The sequence below is a fragment of the Bombyx mandarina genome, chromosome 23 (assembly GCF_030267445.1).
Source record: "Bombyx mandarina strain Sakado chromosome 23, ASM3026744v2".
In the NCBI taxonomy this organism is placed as follows: Eukaryota; Metazoa; Arthropoda; class Insecta; order Lepidoptera; family Bombycidae; genus Bombyx; species Bombyx mandarina.
This window is the reverse complement of record NC_143229.1, coordinates 9047307-9070466: the sequence shown is the minus strand read 5'-3', so window position 1 is coordinate 9070466 and position 23160 is coordinate 9047307. Positions and strand designations below refer to the sequence as shown.

The 23160-nt window shown below is 37.5% G+C and overlaps 2 protein-coding genes and 1 non-coding gene across 4 annotated transcripts; 1 reads left to right on the top strand and 2 right to left on the bottom strand.

The window, feature by feature from the left end:
• Positions 1–154: 154 nt before the first annotated feature.
• On the top strand, positions 155–2693 carry RfC38 (replication factor C subunit RfC38). The gene has a single exon (XM_028177807.2). The coding sequence runs from the start codon at positions 398–400 to the stop codon at positions 1463–1465; it is 1068 nt and encodes a 355-aa protein (XP_028033608.2). The 5' UTR covers positions 155–397; the 3' UTR covers positions 1466–2693.
• LOC114245627 (uncharacterized) lies at positions 2482–10263 on the bottom strand. Of its 2 annotated transcripts, none has more exons than XM_089737557.1 (5): positions 10033–10263; positions 7857–8088; positions 5542–5666; positions 5229–5363; positions 2482–2647 (listed from the first exon to the last, which is right to left on the bottom strand). In XM_089737557.1, the coding sequence occupies exons 1-5, from the start codon at positions 10127–10129 to the stop codon at positions 2484–2486; spliced, it is 753 nt and encodes a 250-aa protein (XP_089593683.1). In that variant the 5' UTR covers positions 10130–10263; the 3' UTR covers positions 2482–2483. The 2 variants fall into 2 exon arrangements, with proteins under 2 accessions (XP_089593683.1, XP_089593684.1); XM_089737558.1 differs by having other exon boundaries at positions 2482–2578.
• Positions 7115–7186, bottom strand: TRNAA-CGC (transfer RNA alanine (anticodon CGC)). The gene has a single exon. It is a non-coding gene; the product is annotated as a tRNA-Ala (tRNA).
• Positions 10264–23160: the final 12897 nt, after the last annotated feature.

Below are 23160 nucleotides of genomic sequence, written 5' to 3'. Positions count from 1 at the left end.
TACCAAATAATATCACAATTTGGTTTTTTTCTGTATTGATACAAACAAATAATTAGCAATTAAATTTAATTTTTTAAATAAATCAATCAATTTTATTCTAAAAGCTCAAGTAAATCGAAAATTAAAAATTTTTTAGGAACGCTTCCTCAAATCTCTCAAATCGTCTTCTCAGCCTGGTTAATTTTTTAGACTTCGATTTCGAATAATGGCCAACACACTCATAATCTCAAAAGATCAACACAGGGAAGGAGATTTTGGCGGTATGCCTGTATTTCTTTTGCATGTACTACAAACAAATTAAGCAACAACAATCAGTAAAAAAGCCGCCGAAACTTGTGACAAATTTGACTTTCTATACAAAATTGAAGTTATTTAAAAGTTATAAATTAACTGAAAAATGAGTCTCTGGGTTGATAAACATAGACCAAAAGATTTAATGAAGTTGGATTACCACAAAGAACAAGCTGTACGTCTGAAAAATCTTGTACAACAAAGTGACTTTCCTCACCTTCTTATTTACGGGCCCTCTGGAGCCGGTAAGAAAACACGAGTTATGTGCTTATTGAGAGAGCTTTATGGATCAGGTGTGGAGCGCTTAAGGCAAGAAACAATGAATTTTACAACACCCTCAAACAAGAAAATCGAAATTATGACAGTTAGCAGTAACTATCACATTGAAGTTAACCCAACCGACGTCGGAATTCATGATCGCGTTGTTATTATGGATTTAGTAAAAAACGTTGCTCAAACTCATCAGATAGATTCAAACGGACAACGTGAATTCAAGGTTGTCATTTTAAATGAAGTAGATGATTTAACCAAGGACGCACAACACGCATTACGTAGAACCATGGAGAAATATGTGGCAACTTGTCGTCTCATACTTATTGCTAATTCTATTTCTAGAGTCATTCCAGCGATAAGATCACGTTGTTTGACGATATCAGTACCTGCACCCACTGAATCTGAAATTGCATCAGTGCTTCAACTTGTTTGTAAAAAAGAATGTCTAAGCTTACCTAATGATTTAGCACTACGTATAGCCAAATCTGCTGATCGTAATTTACGCCGAGCATTACTCATGTGTGAGGCTTGTAAGGTCCAACAATATCCCTTTACACCAGATCAAAAAGTGCCAGAACCGGATTGGCAAACATTCATAAGAGAAACTGCATCAATGATTTTATCAGAACAGTCCCCAAAAAAACTATGTGAAGTACGTCAGAAACTTTATGAACTAATAATACACGGAATACCAACAGAGACTATATTTTCAGGATTACTTAAAGAATTAGTAAGAAATTGTGATATGACTTTAAAATGTCAAGTAGCAAGCTATGCAGCACGATATGAGCACAGGATGCGATTAGGGAATAAGCCAATATTCCACCTTGAAGCTTTTGTTGCTAAATTTATGGCTATTTATAAGAAATTTATGGAAGAATCTTTAGGTGATATGTTTTGAACAGCCTTTTTTTTTTTTTTTAAATTGTGTATTATGTATAGTGAGAATAATTGTGAATAGCTTTTAATAAACTTAAATTAGTATTATAACTGTAATTCAAGTAAATCATTTGAAACCTCTGGGTCTGATGAGAAAAACCTTGGTTCCCTGTGTGCTTGTACTCTTGTGTTCTATAAGTAATCTCTATATAACCATCACCGATCACTCCAATCGAGTTCATATCTACTTGCGGGCTTGCTGTAAACATTAGCTTGGTGCCAGATATAATTTTTACCATAATATTATGTTTTTGGGGTCTGAAATTAGCTCCACTCTATATTTCCTGAGGGAAATGACATGCTCTTTTTCAAATGAGGTTTGAAAAGTGCCCTCACCAGAAGGCAACCAGTTTGCTGTGAGGACATTTTTGATGTTTATGAGTACAGTGATCACTTACTATTGAGTGTACTACATATCAGTTCATGGTAGGAAATCCATAAAAAAAAGAGTATATAGGAAATCTACTCAGATCATAAATTTGATCTTTTTTAATTCTGTACTGTTAGTAATTAAAATAATAACTAGGCACAAGTAATGTGAAGCAAATATACATGTAGCAAAAAAAAGTTAATTTACTGGTGGTAGGACCTCTTTGGAGTCCCCGCCTATTCCCGCCATGAAGCAGTAATGCGTTTCGGTTCGAAGGGTGGGGTAGCCGTAACTATACTGAGATCTTAGAACTTATATCTCGAGGTGGGTGGCGTATTTACGTTGTAGATGTCTATGGGCTCCAGTAACCACTTAACACCAGGTGGGCTGTGAGCTCGTCCATCCAAGCAATAAAAAAAAAAAATTAAACGTTTATGAGCTGTTGACTGCTATAAATAATATTTTACAGGGTGTAAAGACAGCACAGTGTGATTGCTACCATTGACCTTTAGATATCAGGTCTTAGTATCTATTGTATTGAGTAATTGCAGATAGTTTTTAATCACTAGAAAATGGGAGTAAGGTCTCTTAGGAAATAAAACAACTGGTTTTAAAAAAGTTTGTAATAATATTTCACTGGTACTGTATGAGCAAATTGTCGGATGTTGTCCATCACAGTCCGCATTGCTGCTGCAGTTATTTCTTCTGAAAAGTGGTCTACAATTGAATTCTTTAATTGCAATGTTTTATCTATGATTTTTGTATCTGCTGATGCTGTAAACAAAAGATACACAATAAATAATTATGATACATTCTTAAATTAATATGTTGTTTTTAAGGGTTTAAACGTTTTTGGCAGTGATGTGGTCAGAAAATTATACTACATAATCGCCATAAGGGCTATTTTTGAGCAATAGTAATGCTCATCAACTGTTTTATATAATAGAGATAACAGTCATTGAAAAAAGAAATTATTTTGTTTTCCTCAAATAATGCTGCTTCTCATTCATTTCAAAAAAGATTTTCAAGTAATACAAAACACTTTTAAGTTTGACAGAAACATTAAGATCATCATTCATGGTATTTGGTTTATTTATTTTTTCCCTCCGGGATGAAAAGTTCGCTTTACGTCCCTGGCTCGCGGGTCAAAAAAAATGTATATGCACCTAAGGAGAAAAGTAGAACATCCCCATCCGAGATTTCCCAATTCGCAGGCTTGAATGTCCTAGTTTTCTCCCTAGGTGCGTAATATACTATTTCTTTGTACAGCATACTTTCCGCCTAATCGTAGTAATCTTTGCTCATGAACATCAGCAATGCCAAGCACACAGCTAAATGTCATCACGGATCCTCCTGATCCATTAACGGTGCTTTTAGGCAATACAAGCACCGGTCACCGTCCTCGTCGAACCCGTCGCTTGCGACGAAGGGCTCGACGAGCGAATTAACCCACAGACACAGCCCACTGAGTTTCTCGCCGGATCTTCTCAGTGGGTCGCGCTTCCGATCCGGTGGTAGATTCTGCGAAGCACTGCTCTTGCTAGGGCGGTGTTAGCAATTCTCCGGTTTGAGCCCCGCGAGCTCACCTACACAAGCTAGGGTACGCTGAAATAGCCTCTCAAGGCTATCAGCATAGGTAGGAAAAAAAAAACAGCTAAATTTGCTCCTCAGACTTGAATAAACTCTGATGAAGAGAGGAGATGAAGAATCATCTCTAAGTATTCCTCTGAACACCCCTCGTAACTCCCTTTAATATGGCACCCGCTAACTATGTCCAAGACCCGGTTTACGCAGTAGCCAGTCAGTAGCCTGATGGATCCACTTGATCCACTCTCAGTTTTTTTTGAACGATTCTAGTTCTAGCACTAGCAGCGGTCATAGCACAGGTCACCGAACTTTTTAAAGAGTCCGACGTGACAATAATCCCATAACATCAGCCGCAGAGCTTCTCGTTCGATCAACTCAGTGGGTCGAGCTTCCATTCCGACATTAGATTCAATTGGGAAGTGGGTGACCTTGAAGTGATAGGCTTCTTATGAAGACGCTCGGGCCTTCCCCTTTCAGGTGGAGCTAGAAATGCTTCCGGGCTAGGAGAATAAGCTACGTCACGTTCACGTCGAACGCTTCGAAGAGCTTGGCGAGTACTTCTGTTTTGAGTTCTACGGTTACAGTTAAAAGCGTCTAATGACGAAGAGTGGATCTGGTGAATCCATAAGTGAATCCATCCATCCTATACCCCTCATAGGGCTTTGAGGGTGACTGGGTCATGAACGAAATGTGGCTGATTGCGTAGTGTTTTTTAACTGATTTTCTTTTAATATTAATGATTAATTGATATAAGTCAACTGTAAAAGAGAGATAGAAAGATAGATAAGTCAATATATTATCCTAATACATGTCTCACTCAGTCTCATGCGCGTGGATAATGCCCTCGCGCTCTTACCCACAGAGGTATTAAATTGAATTTAGGGGATGATTGGCCCCTTGGATCGGTCCGTCTTTTTGTGGTTTTAAACTAGGTAGTTGTCTGGTGGACATATATAAAAATCAGCTTTCAGAATTTACGTGAAGTTAGGTCATTATTTTGGGAGCTTTAAAGCGTCTGCAAAGCCATACGGCCGACGGAGTGTCTGGGAGTATTGGCGACTTATTTTTAAGGATAATTCCTAAAATATACGTAAAAATCAGCTTTCAGAATTTACGTGAAGTAGGTAATGATTTTATGTACCTTGAGTACCTGATACCTGAAAATTGGCCGTCTAAGCAAGCTAGCAGGTAGGCATGCGTTCTTAGTACATACTAACACTACGCAATCGGCCACATTTCGTTCGTCAGAAAATACATGACGTCTGGGGGGACCCTGGGATCTTGGACTATAAATACGGTTTATTTTTACCGTCGCCATGTACTTCTTAGTTTTTTTAATAAATTAAACATGAAATATATAAGAATCAATTCCTGAGAAAAAAAAAACTACATTCAGTTCGAGGTTGTTTGGGGGACTTTTGACTGGTGTTGGGATATCTTGTGAGTCCGCACGGGTAGGTACCACCACCACTCGGCCTATATCTGCTGTGAAGCAGTAATTAATGCATTTTGGTTTGAAGGGTGGAGCAGCCGTTGTAACTATACTGAGACCTTAGAACTCATATCTCAAGGTGGGTGGCGGCATTTACGTTATAAATGTCTATGGGCTCTGGTAACCACTTAACATCAGGTGGGCCGTGAGCTGGTCCACCCGCCTAAGCAATAAAAAAAGCTCGAACGAACAGCACAGCACCTTTGATGTTAGACACTTTGAAATATTCTGGCATAAATGTCGAGATATCTGACGGGCTTAAAAAATTGCTCTTACCCCTTGGCTGAAGGAAGAAAGTTGGTAGACGTCCGTTTCTGATTGCGATACGCTCTTGTCCCAACGAAATGTAATACTCGTTATCTTTTTTTTTTTCAACATCCCACGAATATGTTATGTTAGTTTGAACACCCTCTACAAAAACAAAGACATTGATTGATCTAAGTAAGAAGTAATTAATACTCTTAAATGAGCAAACGAGTTGCTGAATTGAAGGTAATTTATCGTAAAGTTCATTAAAAAAGGTTTGCATATTTTTCATAGAATCTTAGAAATTTTATTCTTGAATGTAGATTTTCTACATAGTACTTACGGATGTCCATGGTCATATGTGCGAATAAGGGTTCGTATATATCCGCTTTCGCCATGACTAGATCTCCGGTTACATGCAAGTCGCTACTAAAGAGTACTCCATTTTTAACTCCGTTTTCATGAAATCTGAAAATGTTAAAAGCTATTTTGCAATAGACAAGTTTTAGTACCATCACCATTTTACGATGCCGTGCGTGGTATTAAGCTATTAAGTGGTTAGCACATATTATTATAATATGATGTACATCAGCGATGATTGAGACATGGACTGTGGTGGTAGGACGTAGGTAGGTGTGGTGGCGTTTCTGTTTGAAGGTTGGGACAGCCGTTATAACTATACTTGAGACCTTAGAACTTATATCTCAAGGTGGGTGGCGCATTTACGTTGTAGATGTCTATGGGTTTCACCACTTAACACCAGGTGGGCTGTGAGCTCGTCCACCCATCTAAGCAGTAAAAAAAGGACGTCGTGTGCTTCCTACAGGAGTCAATGTCACTACAAAATGAATACCCACTATCGCTCACTATATGAAGTGTGGTCAGCCATAATAATTATGTAGAAATAGCCACTTCTTGTCTTTTAAATTGCAACACATGAATACGGAATTAAACAAGTTTCCTACGATGCTGGGCCCCGGCCCAGCCTATAAATTAAGCTACGATATTTCAATGTCCATTTCGAAAGCCCTGTAGAGGGTTATATTGTTGAGTATGAAGATGGCTCTAAATTAAAAAAAACTTAAACAAACACTAATTTAACGCAAATAAAACAGTGGGACACGGCTAGAACTAAATCTTACTACCGCTTACTTGTAGAGGGTTTTGTTAAAGTCGTCATGGCCTCAAGGATAAGTCACATGTGTCCATGTTTTGAGTGGGGCGAACAGCCGCCGGTATTAAAATTACGTCGGTATGTATGCATTACATTTTGAGGAAATATGGCTCTGTTAACAAGTAACGGCATTTTTTTCTCCGAGCCCATAAAGATCACAACGCTAATGCCATCAACAATAACATTCAGACATGAAGGCGATTTGTGAAAGGCGTGACTATTAATTAATGTGGACAGTGAGCCTCAGTCCATAAATACCAATTTATGTACCTATGTATAAACTAACGTTAACATAACATTTACTCTGTGGGTGTTCCTAACCTGAAAATAAGCCATAACATTCATTTCAGGTTATTTTTACAGTGTCTGTTATTCGAGTCACCGCTTGCCTGTGATATATGTGCAAAAATAAATTCTCTCACGTCTGTTCGCCCTGTATTTTCCATGAACAATGGGGTTTGCATTGTCGCTTGGTCGCACACACTTTTGTTTTATCCGTATTTTTGTTGCAATGACCTCGTATACAAGCTTTCTTCCAAGAATTCAGGCGGAATAAATTTGAATAAATAAGCTAGTTATGTTTTTAGACAAATAATCAAATATTTTACATCAATACTAGAATTTAGAACTGGCTTAGAATAGATAGGTATATTGAAATTTAGTTCGTAAAAAGTAGGAATTAGTTGGAAAAATGTATAAAATTTTGACTTCTTGCGCTTACAAAAGGTTGTATTTGAATGTTTGGAGGTGCTGGGATTTGAACCCAGGACTTTCAGCATGCGAAGCAGACACTCTACCACTGAGTTACACCCCCCTTGTTAAAGTTTATGAAACAATAGTAGTATATCATGTATTTTTAATTAAGATGTTGAACCTTAATTTCACGTAGAGCATAGAATCTATATGTTATACGTGAACGAAAAACTTTGAATCCCTTTTTACGAAAATTGCGCGGACGGAGGAGTATGAAATTTCCCACACTTATAGAGAATAATATATAGAAGGAGTGCAGAATGTTAATATTTTTTAAAATTATCATGTATCACACTACCATGTATTTGACGCACACACTCATGCATACTATTTATTTACTGTCAAACTTTTGTTCTTGACTTCTGTGGTCAAATTGAGAATAGATTAAAATTAAATATTGTTTGTTTTTATTATTATTTTTCTTTAGTTTTTTCTTGGCGAAATTTGTGATGGTAGAAGTATAATAGTCTTTTAAAATAGAATCATAATAGTGTACAAACTTATAATTTCAATCAATTATAGTCGAATTTCGACTACCGCGCGACTACTAGTATTTGTTATTTAGTAAACATTTCATACTGAATATTGACATTTATAGAAACCGGACAGATAATAATTATAGGTACTCGTAATTAAGTAACATTTGTCTTTAGTGACTTCTTTTAACCAATGCGATTACCTATAAACATAAATAAGGCAAAGTTAAAGATTAAAAAGGATTAAAAAAATACCTTTTGTCGACCAGTTTGGTCCAACTGATACCGGTAACAATGACTTTTCTCAATAAGAAGGATAGTTGCTGCTCTGGTAACGCGATGGCGACACTGTTTATGTAAATCGGATCCACGGGCGTCATTCCGTAATGGCCTGAATCCATGAGGTCGAAGAATGTTCTCAAACCACGCCGCAGGCAGTCGATGTCATCGGCCCGACATGGCGGAAAGGGAATAGGTGTTGTTGTAGCTAAAATAAAATAATTTAATATGACTTTGCATTCATAAAAAATCATGAAAAATTGCATTCAAAAACAGGCCCACCTACTGACGAACAGTTTCCGTCGAAAGAAATGGTCGGTCGCAACTACCATATTTGTGTAGAAAATTTTTTAAGGGTAAAAGTTCTATTTTTATTTTAGTGTGAGCCTCGTGTGGTAAAATACTAAGACCTCTTTGAAAATATTGACTGAGCAGTAGGCTTAAAAATTGTTTGAAGATATAAAAGTAAATCTAAATTTTATACATACAACCTTAAGCGATCAATTTAATGATAATTTTGTTTTAACTTTTCGTTCTCTTTGATCTGACGAACATTTAAATCCTACTTTACTACAAATTTAACACTACGTAATTAATTAAGGAAAGATTCACCAATAAGTTTAAATAGTTCACAGTGTTCATTGTGTTAATATGTCCTTAAACAATACAAATCCCGGAATAAATAAGTTTACGGGCATGCATCTAGTAATACTAAAACGAATTTGAACCTTTTTTGCAAATAATTCTAAATAAACAATGTGAATATTTAATGTTGACCCAACAGATTCAGAATATTAGATTTATTCAACACATCCGGTGCCCGATACCTGTCTACTTATCTTTTATGTTTCAAGTGAGATTGCTCAATATAACCGAAAAGGGACTAAGACTATAACTTCCACACATTATTCACGCATAGATTTATTTCTGAATAACATGACATGTCATTTTCAAATGAATTCGAGGTAACTGAAGGCTCAGTAGCTTCTTGAATAAAACAAAGATAAGCTTCTCAAGGCTATATCTTAGGTAAGAAAAAAAAGAAGGCAATTTTTTATTCATTGCATCCGTTCTTCTTAACGAACCTCGATTTTAAAACCGGCCCTGGGTTTAAGACGCTTGTATTATTTCAAGGTCTTTAAAAAAAAACTTTAGTGCCCTTTCGAAGTTTTTTTTATATACTTCATGGTACCTACATGTGGAAAGGGTCATCTAGAGTTCTATACGTACCTACAGATTTTAAGGCCACGAAGCCGAATTGAATTAAAAATAAAACTATGTATAATACAAACACATTGCGGGGTTTTGAATACAACAGTGAAATAAAAATCATATTTTTTTTAAATTGATTTCGTAAAACTTACTAATCTACTAATGAAATGATTAAATAAAAAAATTAGATTGAGAAGATAGAACGAATTATTTGTTTGAAAAAGTTTATTCTGGACATTTTTGGTCTCACAAAATATTCTCTTCTTGTTTAGCTTGTTATCCCTATATTGAATTTGCGCATCTACCAGTCACAGCGTATAATAGCCCCTTAGGCTACCAACAAATAAGTAGGGGGAAAAATAAATTCCGTATTTCAATTTAAATACTACCATCATTTCAAGATATCCTAATGACAGTAACTCCAAACCTAGTTTACCACTATTATAGAAGAAAACTCTAATTCAGTTTTTTTGCTGATGTTGGTTCTGTGACATTAAGATTTAATTGGTAAGGCAATAAAGATGTCAGCAGCAGGTTTCGAATTTCTGAACGTTCTCATCAGATATCAATAACTCGTAAAACCAGTGGAATAATTTAATTGAGAGTAGATTTTTATGGTAACCCTGTAAATTTCGATTAAGTTTTATTATTAAAAGATAATAGTAATATCGTAATAAATCACAGGTATTATTAAATCTATTCATCAGCAAATTGAGATTTGACAATGAATTTTAGATATTTTGGGGTTTGGGTGTTTTTTTAGTATAATATATTAATTTATAAAAAAATACATAAATCAGTGTTTTTGTGATCTTAATTTTCGATTTGGAATATTTCGATTTGTAATTTTAAACTCTAACATTAAGTCTAAATACAGCTAAGCCTAAAGCTAATACAGGTAATAAATAGAATAGCTAAAATGAAAAAAGAAATAACTCACTGCTTACTTCACGTCTTCTCTCTAATAAATTTTGTCCGGCACATAAAAATATATAGTTCATTGCAAGAACGCTTACTACAAAACGTAGGTACGACATCTCGTGTGCCCAAACAGATACGAACAAAATATCAGGTATAGCGGGACTTATTTTTATGCATCAATTTATTTTAAAATAAAACGGAAAACCAGACTATGTTTATTGAGCACCAGCAGCAAAATGACACAAAGCTGTGAACAGAGAAGGCAGGATTATTTCAAGCACGTCATTTTATTCACAAACCAGTATTGTACATCCCTTTGTTTAATTTAGAGCAATTTGAAAGTTATATTTTAACGTTTAACATTTCAGGTCGTTGGTATATTCGCGCGAGTATTGCGTAGAGCGTAACATGTTTTAATTATGTATGTATATTATTTATTTACGTTTTGTACTGTTATTCCTATGTAAAATTTTTGTCAATAATAAAATTAATATTCCTTTGTGTGTTTTACAAATAAAAATCCGCTTTGCTCCTGTAGACTTTATAATTATGTCTTCGATTACGACGTTCCTATTTGAAATCTTAACTTATGTTTACTTATTTACAATTTCAATAATGACGATGACTAAAAGATAAGAAGATGCTACTAATTTTCTGCACAGATTGGTATGTGAAAGTTTGAATCATTTACATACGTTACGTACGTGAGAATAATTAAACTGTACCACTTTTACCTACTACTATTCTATTAGTGGTAGGTGGTAGGACCTCTTGTGAGTTCGCACGGATAGGTACCACCATCCTGCCTATTTCTGCCGTGAAGCAGTAATGCGTTTCGGTTTGAAGGATGGGGCAGCCATTGTAACTAACTTTACTGAGACCTTAGAACTTATATCTCAAGGTGGGTGGCGCATTTACGTTGTAGATGTCTATGGGCTCCAGTAACCATTTAACACCAGGTGGGCTATGAGATCGTCCAGTCATCTAAGCAATAAAAAATATATATAAAAAAATATCTTGAAATTCGAATGCTAATTTAGGATTTCAATCATCCGCTGCCGGGTCTGTCCCGAGCGGAGCTGAACCGGTCGTACGAAAAGTGCAAAGGGGTCGTTGACTGGGTTTTTTGAAGTACTGACTTCCATATGCGGTTACCTTGGTAAGGGGGGGGGGGAATCCTCATGCCCCAAGTGTATATCCCGCGCGCCCCTTTAGTTCAGGTATACGGGCATCTCATAAGAAATTCGGTCCAAAAGAATGGATTGTAGCCATACTTTTTGGTTTTCAAATTAGCATATTCATACAGCATTGGGTGGTGATAATTACGTGGCGGTGTGTATTTTGGTAACTAACGCTACTTATTTTAGTAATTAGCGTTCTGTATATCTATCTATAAATTTCTGATGGTAAGACCTGACTAATATATGCGGAAAACAGTAATTCGGAACTATTCGAAGAATAAGAGTGACGTACAATACGATAAGGAGTTCGTACTCATGCTGTGCAGAGTGATTTAAGATGTTATGTGTTTGTTAATTAGAACACTAAATAGACTGCAAGTTCGGCCGTCCATCTAGAACAAAAAAATATTTTAAAACAAAACTAGGTTAAGCAACGGTATACAGGCTTTCTGTGAGAGGCGACTGATTGACCAGTCGCACGGTCAAGTGTAGCATTTAATTGTGTGGACTTAATAGGAATGTGAATGAATAATTGTTTATACTTAATTACGTTTGTGAATTTAGATTGTTTTCTTTTATAATTAATATGTTTAATAGTATCTTTCATAATTAGTTAGGAAACTTTAAAGAAACTTTAAAAGTCCTAAGACAAACGTTACCTACTTGCTTAAAATACTAAAGTAACATTTGAACAATTAATATTTCAGATCGAAATGGAATTTACTTGAACTTCTTGACTTTCTTGATTATATCTTAAGTTAATTCACGTAAAAACACTTTGGCTTTAATGAAATTTAGGTGAAATTTTAATCTTTATCCATTGCTTTTGAAATTTTTGGACACGAATTTAATTTTTGGAAATAAAATATCACTGTATGAGTATCTATTCTAGGGTTTCATAAGATGAAAAAAGAAACTTGTTTTAAATCACACAAACCTGCAAAACTAACAAAACGCAGATACAAATATAAATAAAACGAATAAACTAATTGAAATGACTCGCGCACCTTTGGAACGTGGATCTCCTTGATGACCTGGAGCTTGATTCAGTCAGTAAGTATCTACAGTCGGCATAATTGCGCCACTTTGAAAAGGCGGCACGACATGATAACTCTCTTGTCGTGGCCGCTGGGAATTATATACCCGAATGGTAAATAGTCAACGTCGCCCAAAACACGTCATTACGGATCCTTCCGATCCATTAACAGTGCTTTTAGGTACCACAAGCACTGGTCACCGTCCTCGTCGACCCCGTCGCTTGCGACGAAGGGCTCGACGAGCGAATTAAACTATAGACACAGCCCACTGAGTTTCTCGCCGGATCTTCTCAGTGGGTCGCGTTTCCGATCCGGTGGTAGATTCTGCGAAGCACTGCTCTGGCTAGAGCCGTGCTAACAACACTCCGATTTGAGCCCCGTGAGCTCACCTACATGTTAGGGTGAAGCTGAAATAGCCTCTCAAGGCTATTAGCAGAGGTGGGAAAAAAAAGCGCACCTTTTGTTGTAGGCCGATTGAGCTGGTGACATAGCCCACCCGTGTCCCAGATTTTGAGGGGCACGAGCCTTCTCTGCTGGACCTTCTGCTGACCACCGACCTAGCCGGATATAGTGTGGTGGTCGGTATAAGTCAGCAGATTCCAGAATTTCTAAGACGAGCGGCTAAGGAGCTATTCCTCCGGGAACTGTACTTTTTGGTCGCTCGCCCAGTCTGCAGAAGAAAACTTTTGCCAGTCTAGTCTCCCACCACTGCACAAATCCGATGACAGTCTGGCCCATAGTGCTAAGAGAGAGAACTTTTCGCCTCGAACTCTACTATGGAAGACGGGAGTGCCACGCCTCTGAACATCCCCGTGTGTGATAGCTCTCTGCCGGAGATCTGCTTCACAGAGTTTGCAGTCAGGCAGAAAGAAGCTCCGGCTTCTGGACGACCATAAGATCAGATTGCATCCCCACAGTGGTCCCCTGTGCTGACACCTGCGCTAACGCGTATCGTATATGCATCGCATTTATTATAGCACTAAGAGGATTCTGTCTTCATGGAAGACTGCCAATTTTCACTCTATCCTCAAGAAGGATAACTAGTCGGACCTACAGAGTTATAGCCCTAGCAATAACTTCCTTGCTTTGCAAGGTGGAGCGAAAAATACATATGCAACTCCTGTAGTATCTTGAGGATCGCCAGCTGATCAGTTACCGACAGTACGGTTTCCGTCATGGTCATTCGGCAAGCGATCTTCACGACGGTGAGTGACGGTCGATGGGGGACGGTAACCGCTCACCATCAGGTGGGCCATATGTTTGTCTGCCTACAAAGGTAATATAATAAAATAAAAATAAAAATGGCAGAAACTTTAACGCAAATGTTTAGAACCAAGAACAACCGTACAAAGTTTGTAGTTCTAATGCAAACAAAAAGTTAGTCTTCTTTAAGTAAATCGACACCTCTAAGCTACAGCTTTGGTTATGTTAGTGTGGGTGTGGGTGCTCACTAAAAATTTTCTGACCCAGTCCGGTCAACTCTGATTCTTTAAAAAAAACCTCCTGGACAAATTGCCAGTCATCAACTACTATTTAAAGCGGAGAATAAAAAAATGTCTGTTCAAACGACTCGACGTTTTTGAGCTCCCATTCTCTAATCTCTCTCTCTCTTTTAACTCTATTTTAATCTAAATTTATGTTAATATAAAATATGTTATAATAAATAGTATTACTTAAATAAACATACACGGTGTAATGCAACTACTACTGAAGCTACTATCCTAACGTAAACGAAATTAATATTCGTTTACTATTAAAGACAAAAACTTATCAATCTAGTAATCAAATTCCGTGAAGCCGTCAGTCGATTGTTATTATTCTTACATTGTGTTTAATTCTAATTATAATAATAGAACATTCTTAGTGTATGTAGCTCCGAAAAACATTCGTGTTTGAACTGTTCCAATAACATTACTTATACGTATATATTTCGGTAGGCAGCGGCTTGGCTGTGCCCCTGGGATTGCTGACGTCCATGAGCGACCTTAACCACTTACCATCAGGTGAGCCGTATGCTCGTCTGCCTTCAGGGGCAATAAAAAAAAAGTATACATGTAGTTGTAATAAGTAGTCGATAAGATCTCTTGTAGGGTATAATCATAAGACGTTACAAGTTACACCGTGATAATACCGTGTGCTCTCCAATTTATTTTCGTGCGGGCTAGTGATATACGGGATGCGATAATGTTTTCAGTGATAAAGTGTCCCTTGGGCGCGTGTAGATATTTCCTTAATTGGAGCTGCTGAATTTTTATAAAAATAAATTTGTAAGTAGACGTTACTTATATCCACGTTATTCCGGAGTGATAGATTTTTTTTTTGTCATAGATCATAATATATTAGTATATTATATAATAGAATTTTTTTTGTCATAGATCATTATATTATATAAGATATATCTTTAGATAAATTCATTCATTTATTGTTAAAATCGACATTTGTATTTTGTTTTGAGTCACAGTATTAATTAACCGGCGTTTACATCAATGTAAATTATCTATATAGAAGTAATTTGTATGAAAACTTAAATCCAGTTTTAAATAATTTTCGGATTGATTTTTACGCCTAATTATTCCACAACGAAATTGTTCAAGCTTAAACTTAACAGATATGAGAATTCAATTAACAAAAAATGTATGAAATTCTCTGAACATTTCCCTTCAGTTTAATTATGCCGGAACCAAGCTGATAAATGATCTGTGCAAATTTAATGATCGCTCGATTTAAGCACATCATGTGACACGGACAAACAATGGGATTTGATCCTAACCATAACGACTAAAATAATGTTAATTTATATTTTAATTTTAGTACGCCGACTAATCCACAATTGTTTGTATTATGCAATTTAAGGATCTATACAAGTACTTAACGAATTTGCTGTAATTTTTTTGGTAAGTTACGTTAAGTATTCTAGTAAGCACTCGTTTTTCACGCCACACCCATATTTAATATTTCGATTATGTGGCGGTTCAAATCTAGTGAAAATGTGTAATTAAAAAAAAAATGTTTTTTTTTATAACGCGTGTGCACGGGCACATTTGGCAGCGAAGATTTCACGAAAAAAAAAACTAAAAATAGAAGGACACATGGACAGTAAATTTTTTTTTAAATGTCTTTGATTGAAAAATCATTTCAAGGAACGTCAGTCAGAAAAATCATTTCAATGAAAATATCAGGCATTTTTAGGCTTAGGGTATTCACGAGCCATGAAAGAATCAAAAGTGAATTGTGGCTTAATCTTGTGTTTTTTATTTTTTATTTTAGTTGCAATATTTTGACTATTCGATCTTTAATGTAGTTCAAGATTGAGGAAGTAGACACCCTATCTTCCTAATCGACATTTAACGAGCATTAAGAATGACATGAGATTATTGTCCACCAAAAGATAAATTGTGAAAAATATGAATATTTTTGCAACCTTTGCCCGTTTATTGCTCTCGGGAGAAGAATGTTAAAATGAAAACAAATTCTGTCCAGAGTTTCTTCTTAAAACTTGGTTGGCACGTAATTGTGGTTATTAATTGTAGTCATGCTTAAATTAGTCAATTAATTAATCACAAATGACATTTTTGTGGCTCACCACGCTGGAAAATACCGCTATATGTAATTTTACTTGCTTGACCTAACCAAAGTCGATGCTTGTAATGGGTATCCGAAGTTGAATAGACTGCAGAAGAAAACAAACGGAAAAACTAAATGATAATCAGCAAAACAAAAGGAGAAAAAGGGATAGAAGCAGCATTACAAACTTCAACAATGGCATTTCAAGTACTTTTATGCCCAAATAAGAGCTAGTTTTGTGAAATTCTACCGCAAAAAGATGTAAGCTACCAAAAATCATTGACAGAATACGTTTCCATAGTTACTAGTCTTGTCCCGAGAGCATTAAAGGAGTCGAGATTGCGAAAATATTACTATTTCATTTTATTCGCAATTTATCATTTAGCAGACAGTATGTAATTTCGTAACGTTTTTTCGTGTTTGTTAAATCTTGATTAAAAACGTGTTCCTTGTCCATTTTGAACTACATTATAATATAAAAAAGTTTTCGATTCGCCAAAACCTTATTATGGATGAAAAAACCCATGATTGTTTTTTCTTAGTCTAAAAGACTTAAAATTATACCTATTACTAAGTTTTATTTAATACTAGCTGACCCGGCAGACTTTGTAGTGCCTCAATCGATAAATAAAATACCTAAACTTTTCTATAAAATAAACTTAAAACAAACAAAAGGTATCCATCCGACGGGGAACATTTGAAAGGAAAAACAAAATTGTTATTTTTATTTAATTCCGAGCATTTTCATATTTATCTACCTTTTAAGCCTTCTTTGGACTTCCACAAATAATTAAAGACCAAAATTAGCCAAATCGATCCAGCCGTTCTCGAGTTTTAGCGAGACTAACGAACAGCAATTCATTTTTATATAAAACATATAGATAATATTTATCCCTCTTATTTATATTTACCACTAATATTTATCTTCCATCCAGTTTATTAAAGATATATGTGAAATAAAAATAAAATTCACATAGTGAAGATTTAACTAAAATTTTTTTTTTTATTTTTTTTTTTATTGCTTAGTTGGGTGTACGAGCTCACAGCCCACCTGTTGTGAAGCGGTTACTGGAGTTCATAGACATCTACGACATAAATGCGCCACCCACCTTGAGATTTAAGTTCTAAGGTCTCAAGTATAATTACAACGGCTGCCCCACCCTTCAAACCGAAACGCATTACTGCTTCACGGCAGAAATAGGCAGAGTGGTGGTACCTACCCGCGCGGACTCACAAGAGGTCCTACCACCAGTAAATGTTTAAATGTTCATGTGGGAAACATGTTGAAATATCGTGCTATGCGGATAGCGCACCGTCTTAGTTGAGGTGGCGTCTGTGCTCAGCGAGATGCCTCCATTGGACCTGGAGGTGGAGGCGCTTGTGGCGGATCATGCGTCCTCCACTCCAAGGGATACCGCATAACCGCATTTCAGTGCCGAAGCAGTTTGAGCATCGGACCCCCAATCTCGGCGGTCCGATGCTCAATGATTTTATAGTGAACTACTAATCCTACCTCGTTTGGTACAATAACGTTCAACGATGCTACAAATAATGGGTCAGTAGACCGGAATTCGGGTATTTCTCCATTGTTTTCTTATAATCTGTTCGTTAAGCAATCCGCGTCGCCATGTTTGCACAATTTGAGAACACCTGTAATGCAATTTCAAATACAAAACCAAAATAACTGTAAGAGAAAAAAAATCATATATTAATTGGTTTATTTAACGGGTTATATTTGTAAAAAAATAAGGTAAAATAAATAAAAATAAAAATCATTTATTGCCTTTCACATTAAATTAAATTGAGTATAAATAAATAAAGAAAAAATGCAAAAGGAGGTGGCTCAGCTAATGCTGTTCATAATTAATAAATTGAACAACGCTGATTTTCAGTCATCCCCGTTTCTCTTTGGTTCATTGCGAGAATCAAGTCTAGGTACGTATGTAAAGACTTAGAACGTGGTTTTTACATTGCTCGAAATGCACATCCTGGTTATGACTTATCACATAGGTACCTGTACAGATACTACATGCTCAGCAAACACCAGAACCAAGAATAGTTTCAAAGAAGCGATATCTTCGAACTCAAGAACATCGTAAGGAACAGACTATTTAAGGTATTATTTATAAAACATCAACTAAGAAATTTAAGTTATCACAGGTCAAAAATTATCAACTGTTGACAATTTGGAACAGCATGGAAGATAAGCAGTCGGCCGAGTGATTAGTGTTATTTGAACGATAGCTACAACATTCTAGAGTCTACGTTCAAATTAAAACAATTTTTGGAGGTCAGTATGCGTGGTATGCTAAAATAGGAGTGGTTTTTGTTTCGAACGAGATGTTGCCATCTAAATGACACCTCTGGCATCCCACGGGCTATTTCATGGAGTCTGAATGGAGCTTTTCATCGCCGGACCGCTCCTTCGCATCGCGTGTATAATGTAGTGGCTTCTGCAATACTCACAAACGTTGTGTATCGTCCGTCCGTCCGATTCATCACTGCCGAAAGATGAGCGTCATCGTTTACGATTCACCAAGTTAATGAGGTTAGATTTATTGAATCATCTTTGACAGCCAGCGGAGAGCGCTCTCGGGATTCAGTATGACGTCTTTGCTATCATTCACCGATGTAACATCGAATAGTACTGACTGTGACGCCATGCTGCGTTTATTGCAGCCACAACATCTCTAATCTCATGATAAAAACTAGCCTCAAACTAGAGCTCCGTTTACATTAATCAGATGGAGTCTACCGAGTATAAGTCCGGCTAGGTTACGGAATGATTTAATGTGACGACGGAAAGTCAATCTCTTATCCAAAAACCAATGTGCTTGACCTTCGCAGCCTATTGTCATATTTTTTTTGTTATAAGATTCATTTCATACACAATAATTAAGCTCCATTTTTTTTCTAGTTCTATTAATATTTCGCACTTGAGCAACTTTGGTATCGTTATGGTGGGCATTATCACTGCAACGCGGATTCATTATACTTACTGGCAGTAATTATGGACACGGGATTAAATTGTAATTTAGAAATTGTGAAACAAAAGAATAATTGTCAGTGCAAAAGTGGCCTAAGCTTACCATAGTTTCCCCCGATTAATGAGGACAGCAGGTTCTTTGAGCCGACTGCTCCCGAATATCGGGGGGCCGGATCAGGTTGTACGCCACCTCTACGCTGGGGTGGTGCGATCGATGGCCCTGTACGGTGCGCCTGTATGGGCTGAGCCGCACAATCGGGCTACTATGGCTCGGTTCCTGCGCCGGCCGCAGCGCACCGTTGCTATCGGGGGGTCAACCGTGGATATCGCACCGTCTCATTCGAGGCGGCGTGTGTGTTGGCGGGGACGCCGCTGTGGGAGCTGGAGGCGGAGTCGCTCGCTGCCGACTATCGGTGGCGCAGTGAGCTTCGTGCTCTGGGCGTGGCGCGTCCCTCCAAAAGTGAGCTGCGGGCGCGCAAGATCCATTCTCGGCGGTCCGTGCTCGAATCGTGGTCGAGGCGGTTAGCCAACCCCACGTGGGGTCTACGGACTGTCGAGGCGGTTTACCCAGTCTTTTATGACTGGGTGAATCGTGGCCGAGGACGCCTCACCTTTCGTCTGGTGCAGGTGCTGACTGGGCACGGATGCTTCGGAAAGTACCTGCACCGGATAGGAGCTGAGCCGACGACGAGGTGCCACTATTGTGGACACGACCTGGACACGGCGGAGCATACGCTCGCTGTCTACCCCGCTTGGGAGGTGCAGCGCCGTGTCCTTGTCATAAAGATAGGACCAGACTTGTCGCTGCCTAGCGTCGTGGCGTCGATGGTCGACTTCTGCGAGTGCACCATCTCGCAGAAGGAGGCGGCGGGACGAGTAAGGCAAAGCTCTCCTCACTATGCAGAAACCCGCCGCCGCCGAGCAGGGGGTCAGGACCGGGGTCCCGTCCGTAACCCGGCCCCCTAAGAGCTTCGGGCTCCACCCGCTTTATGCGGGGAGGAACCTAGGCGTGGGGCGGCGTGGTAGGTCGCGTTCCCCCGACCGCTCCGGGGGAAGGTGTAGCGCGGCACTATCAATCGGGCTCTTGGCCCGTCGACCGAGGGAACCATCGGTCATGTTGCTGGCGGCCGCCGGTCCGGCGTCTGGGGGACGGCGGGATGGATGTAATGTGCTCTGCGTAAACCCTGTCCCGCCGTCTCAATAGCTCCGACTGGGTTTCCGCCCGGTCCGGGGTAGGGCGCTGGCTGTGAGCGGCAGGAGTTTTTACCCCACCTGCCGTGCGGGTGGGGATCCGGCGATTTTCTCCTGTGGTAAAAAAAAAAAAACCTTACCATAGTTAGTATGGAGATAATGAGGTTTGAATTTACTTTTACACTGCTTCGTACGCAAAAGCAATACGCACAAAATAATGTTTACAATGCCATTTATTATCTATAGGTGAAACTAGGAATAGGCCAGCTTTGCATCAAAATATTATATTGTATTTTAAATAAACTGCAATAAACATATAACGCACGGATATAACGAATAATGGGTTAGGCCACTTTTGCGCTGATGACATCATTTATTAAATTTTAATACCAAATCATTTGCTTAGTCATTTAGAGGATTGTGGTCTTGTAATTAACTGATATGAATTGTATATTTTTTTATAGCCTTTGTAGGCAGATGAGCGTACGGCCCACCTGATGGTAAGTGGTTACCGTCGCCCATGGACTTAAGCAATGCCAGGAGCAGAGCCAAGCTGCTGCCTACTGCTTAATACTCTCCACAAGCCTCGTTTGAAGAAGGATATGTCATAGCGCTCGGGAAACAACGTGGAGGGGAGCTCATTCCATAGCCGGATGGTACGTGGCAAAAAATACCTCTGGAAACGCACTGTGGATGACCGCAGTGGCTTCGTCGGGAAAGATTTGATCATGTTAATCGCTTCATGGCTTTCTTAATGATTACCTATCTCGGCACAATAAACTAATAGAAACTCAAAACAAGCACATCAACCGGTCAACTTCAAAATTCTACTATAAATTACATTACGTTTAGCTGTCAGTTGCGTTTTATTATTCCATATCAGTTGCGTTTTGTTAGACCCTGTTTTATGTCACGTCCCACGGGAACGTGATAAAAAGTATCCTATGTCCTTCTCCTGGTTCTGAGCTACCTCCCCACCAAAGCCAGCCAAATCAGTTCAGTCGTTCTTGAGTTATAAATAGTGTAACTAACACGACTTTCTTTTACATATATAGATAATACTACTGAAATAAGGTTGTTGACTTTTATGTTTATATAAAAGCGAACAAATTTATGTGTCTTTTAAATTTCCGATAATGTGTTTGTTTATTGTTATAATAGAACTAACTACGTACGTATTTTTTTTATTTTATTGCTAATACCGGTTCACCCGGTGTTAAGCGTGCTTGCAATCTCCGTGCAATCTCCTTTCTTTTAGCGACAATAGTAAAATTTCATTATTTAATTAAATTGTTTAACATTATTTTCAGATTTAACTTCCCGACCCATGGGTCACCTCTAAAGAAAATCAACGAAGCATATATGATACGATTTATAAGAGTTAGTTATTGATAGCAAAAATGTGATTTAAATTGCAGAATCGAAAGTGACATATACTCCTAGATTATACGCTTTAGAACCAGAAACCTTAAGCGCCTTTAGGGTTGTATGTTCGTGACATGTACTAGTACTCATCGGTAGCAGCTGTTAGTAATTTATAGTTGTGTCCAGGATCTAGCTCCCTATCTCGTCTAATACTAAAATTAAATAAAACGCATTGTTCTGTAGCTGTTGAAAAAAACAGTTTTTGTTGACTGATTAATAATACTGGCAGCTGCCAAGGACCACTATTTAATAACACCCTAGCGATAGTATAGAAAGCGAAGTGAGTCGAAGGCATGACTGCTAAGTCATACCTGTCAGCTTGGAGGCCTATCCGTCTTCTCCATAGCTCTTAAATTACACAATAGTGACTTCTACTTTATGTGTAAGAAAATGAAATTCGGATACTTTGCTACCACCATAAGTTAAGGGACAGAATACGACGATAAAAAAATTATTGTTAACATAAGATTGGAATCGTAACAGAAATGCTGTGTTCCCCTAGTATGATAATATGTAATGTAAATGATATACTGATAATAAGTTTGGATAATATTTTGTACATTTTTTTCTTTTTAAACTTAAAGCGATGTTTCCCTAATTTTAGCTACATGAAATACTTTGTGAACGTTCAACTGCTAGTTTCACTAATAAAATACTTAATATGCCAATTATTTCGAAAGAGAACATCGTGTCTTTTAATCGATTTGTTTTAATAGTACAAAATTTATTTCGGACGTAATAATATAAAATCGAAATCTTCATTATATTATTACGTGTGGCGGCAGCCGCACCCTTCAAATCGTAGCGTATGGCTGCTTCGTGTCCGGAAACCGTTTGCATAATTCACTATTTAATATCAATTCTGGTCATAGAAAATTATTCAAAAAAAAAAACCTGCGTATAAAGATACAGCCACAGCTTTCAACAGAATAAATAGAAAAGGGTTCATCAGGTCCGTTATTCTTTGTTTCGGGACATTCGTGGAACGTGATTTTATAAGCATTCGCTCAAAAAGGATTCCCGAGCGGGCTTAATTTTCTTCAAAGCTATGAATGGTTTAAAATAACAACGTTTTTAGAATACCATTTTAATGATTCATATGTTTTGCGAAATTTATAGATATTTTTTTTATATTATTTGACCTTAAGAACTTAAATTTTCCATGAATATTGAATAAAACGTTTAGAGTGTAAAGATAATTAATGTACTTCAAACTTTGTTGTCTGGTAAAGAGTTGTACAAGAATAGCTCTTCTGTACAATAATAGCTTTGTAGTCTGAATTAATACACAAAATATTATTTTAATAATATAAAAGTACATGCTATTATCCGCAACACGCTTCGTCAGATTAGAGAAATAGAGTTAACAGCAACATGCTTCGTCAAACAGTACAATACTTACTTTCTGTCTGTCTGAATTATGTCGGCCAGTGTTTTAATAAATAAAACAGAAACTCTTTGGATTATAGGTTATAGACATAATATTTTGAGAGAGCTTCTTTTATTCAGATTAAAGTTTGCAAGTGAGCAAGTTTAGTTTGCAAGTATGATTTTTTAAAGTTCAGTCAATAGATATAATATCCTCCCACCAGAACCCATCTATGCTCAATATTACTTTACATTCCATTTCAAATATATTACCTTCATTCCACAAAACTGATTTTATATCGAATTTAGGTCGTAGCTAAGACTTCAGGGGGTTTGTTATCCACAGAAATGTTTGGCTGCTTCAAGATTGATAAGTATAAGCAATAAGGCAAGAC

What these genes read in the sequence shown, in the direction of transcription:
- RfC38 (XM_028177807.2), top strand. Translation starts at nt 398, where the DNA reads ATGAGTCTCTGGGTTGATAAACATAGACCAAAAGATTTAATGAAGTTG.
- LOC114245627 (XM_089737557.1), bottom strand. Translation starts at nt 10,129, where the DNA reads ATGTCGTACCTACGTTTTGTAGTAAGCGTTCTTGCAATGAACTATATA. An exon ending in ACCAAACTGGTCGACAAAAG is followed by an intron (nt 5,667 to 7,856) that starts GTATTTTTTTAA and finishes TAACATTTTCAG; the next exon opens with ATTTCATGAAAACGGAGTTA. An exon ending in TTTCTTCCTTCAGCCAAGGG is followed by an intron (nt 2,648 to 5,228) that starts GTAAGAGCAATT and finishes TTTTGTTTACAG; the next exon opens with CATCAGCAGATACAAAAATC.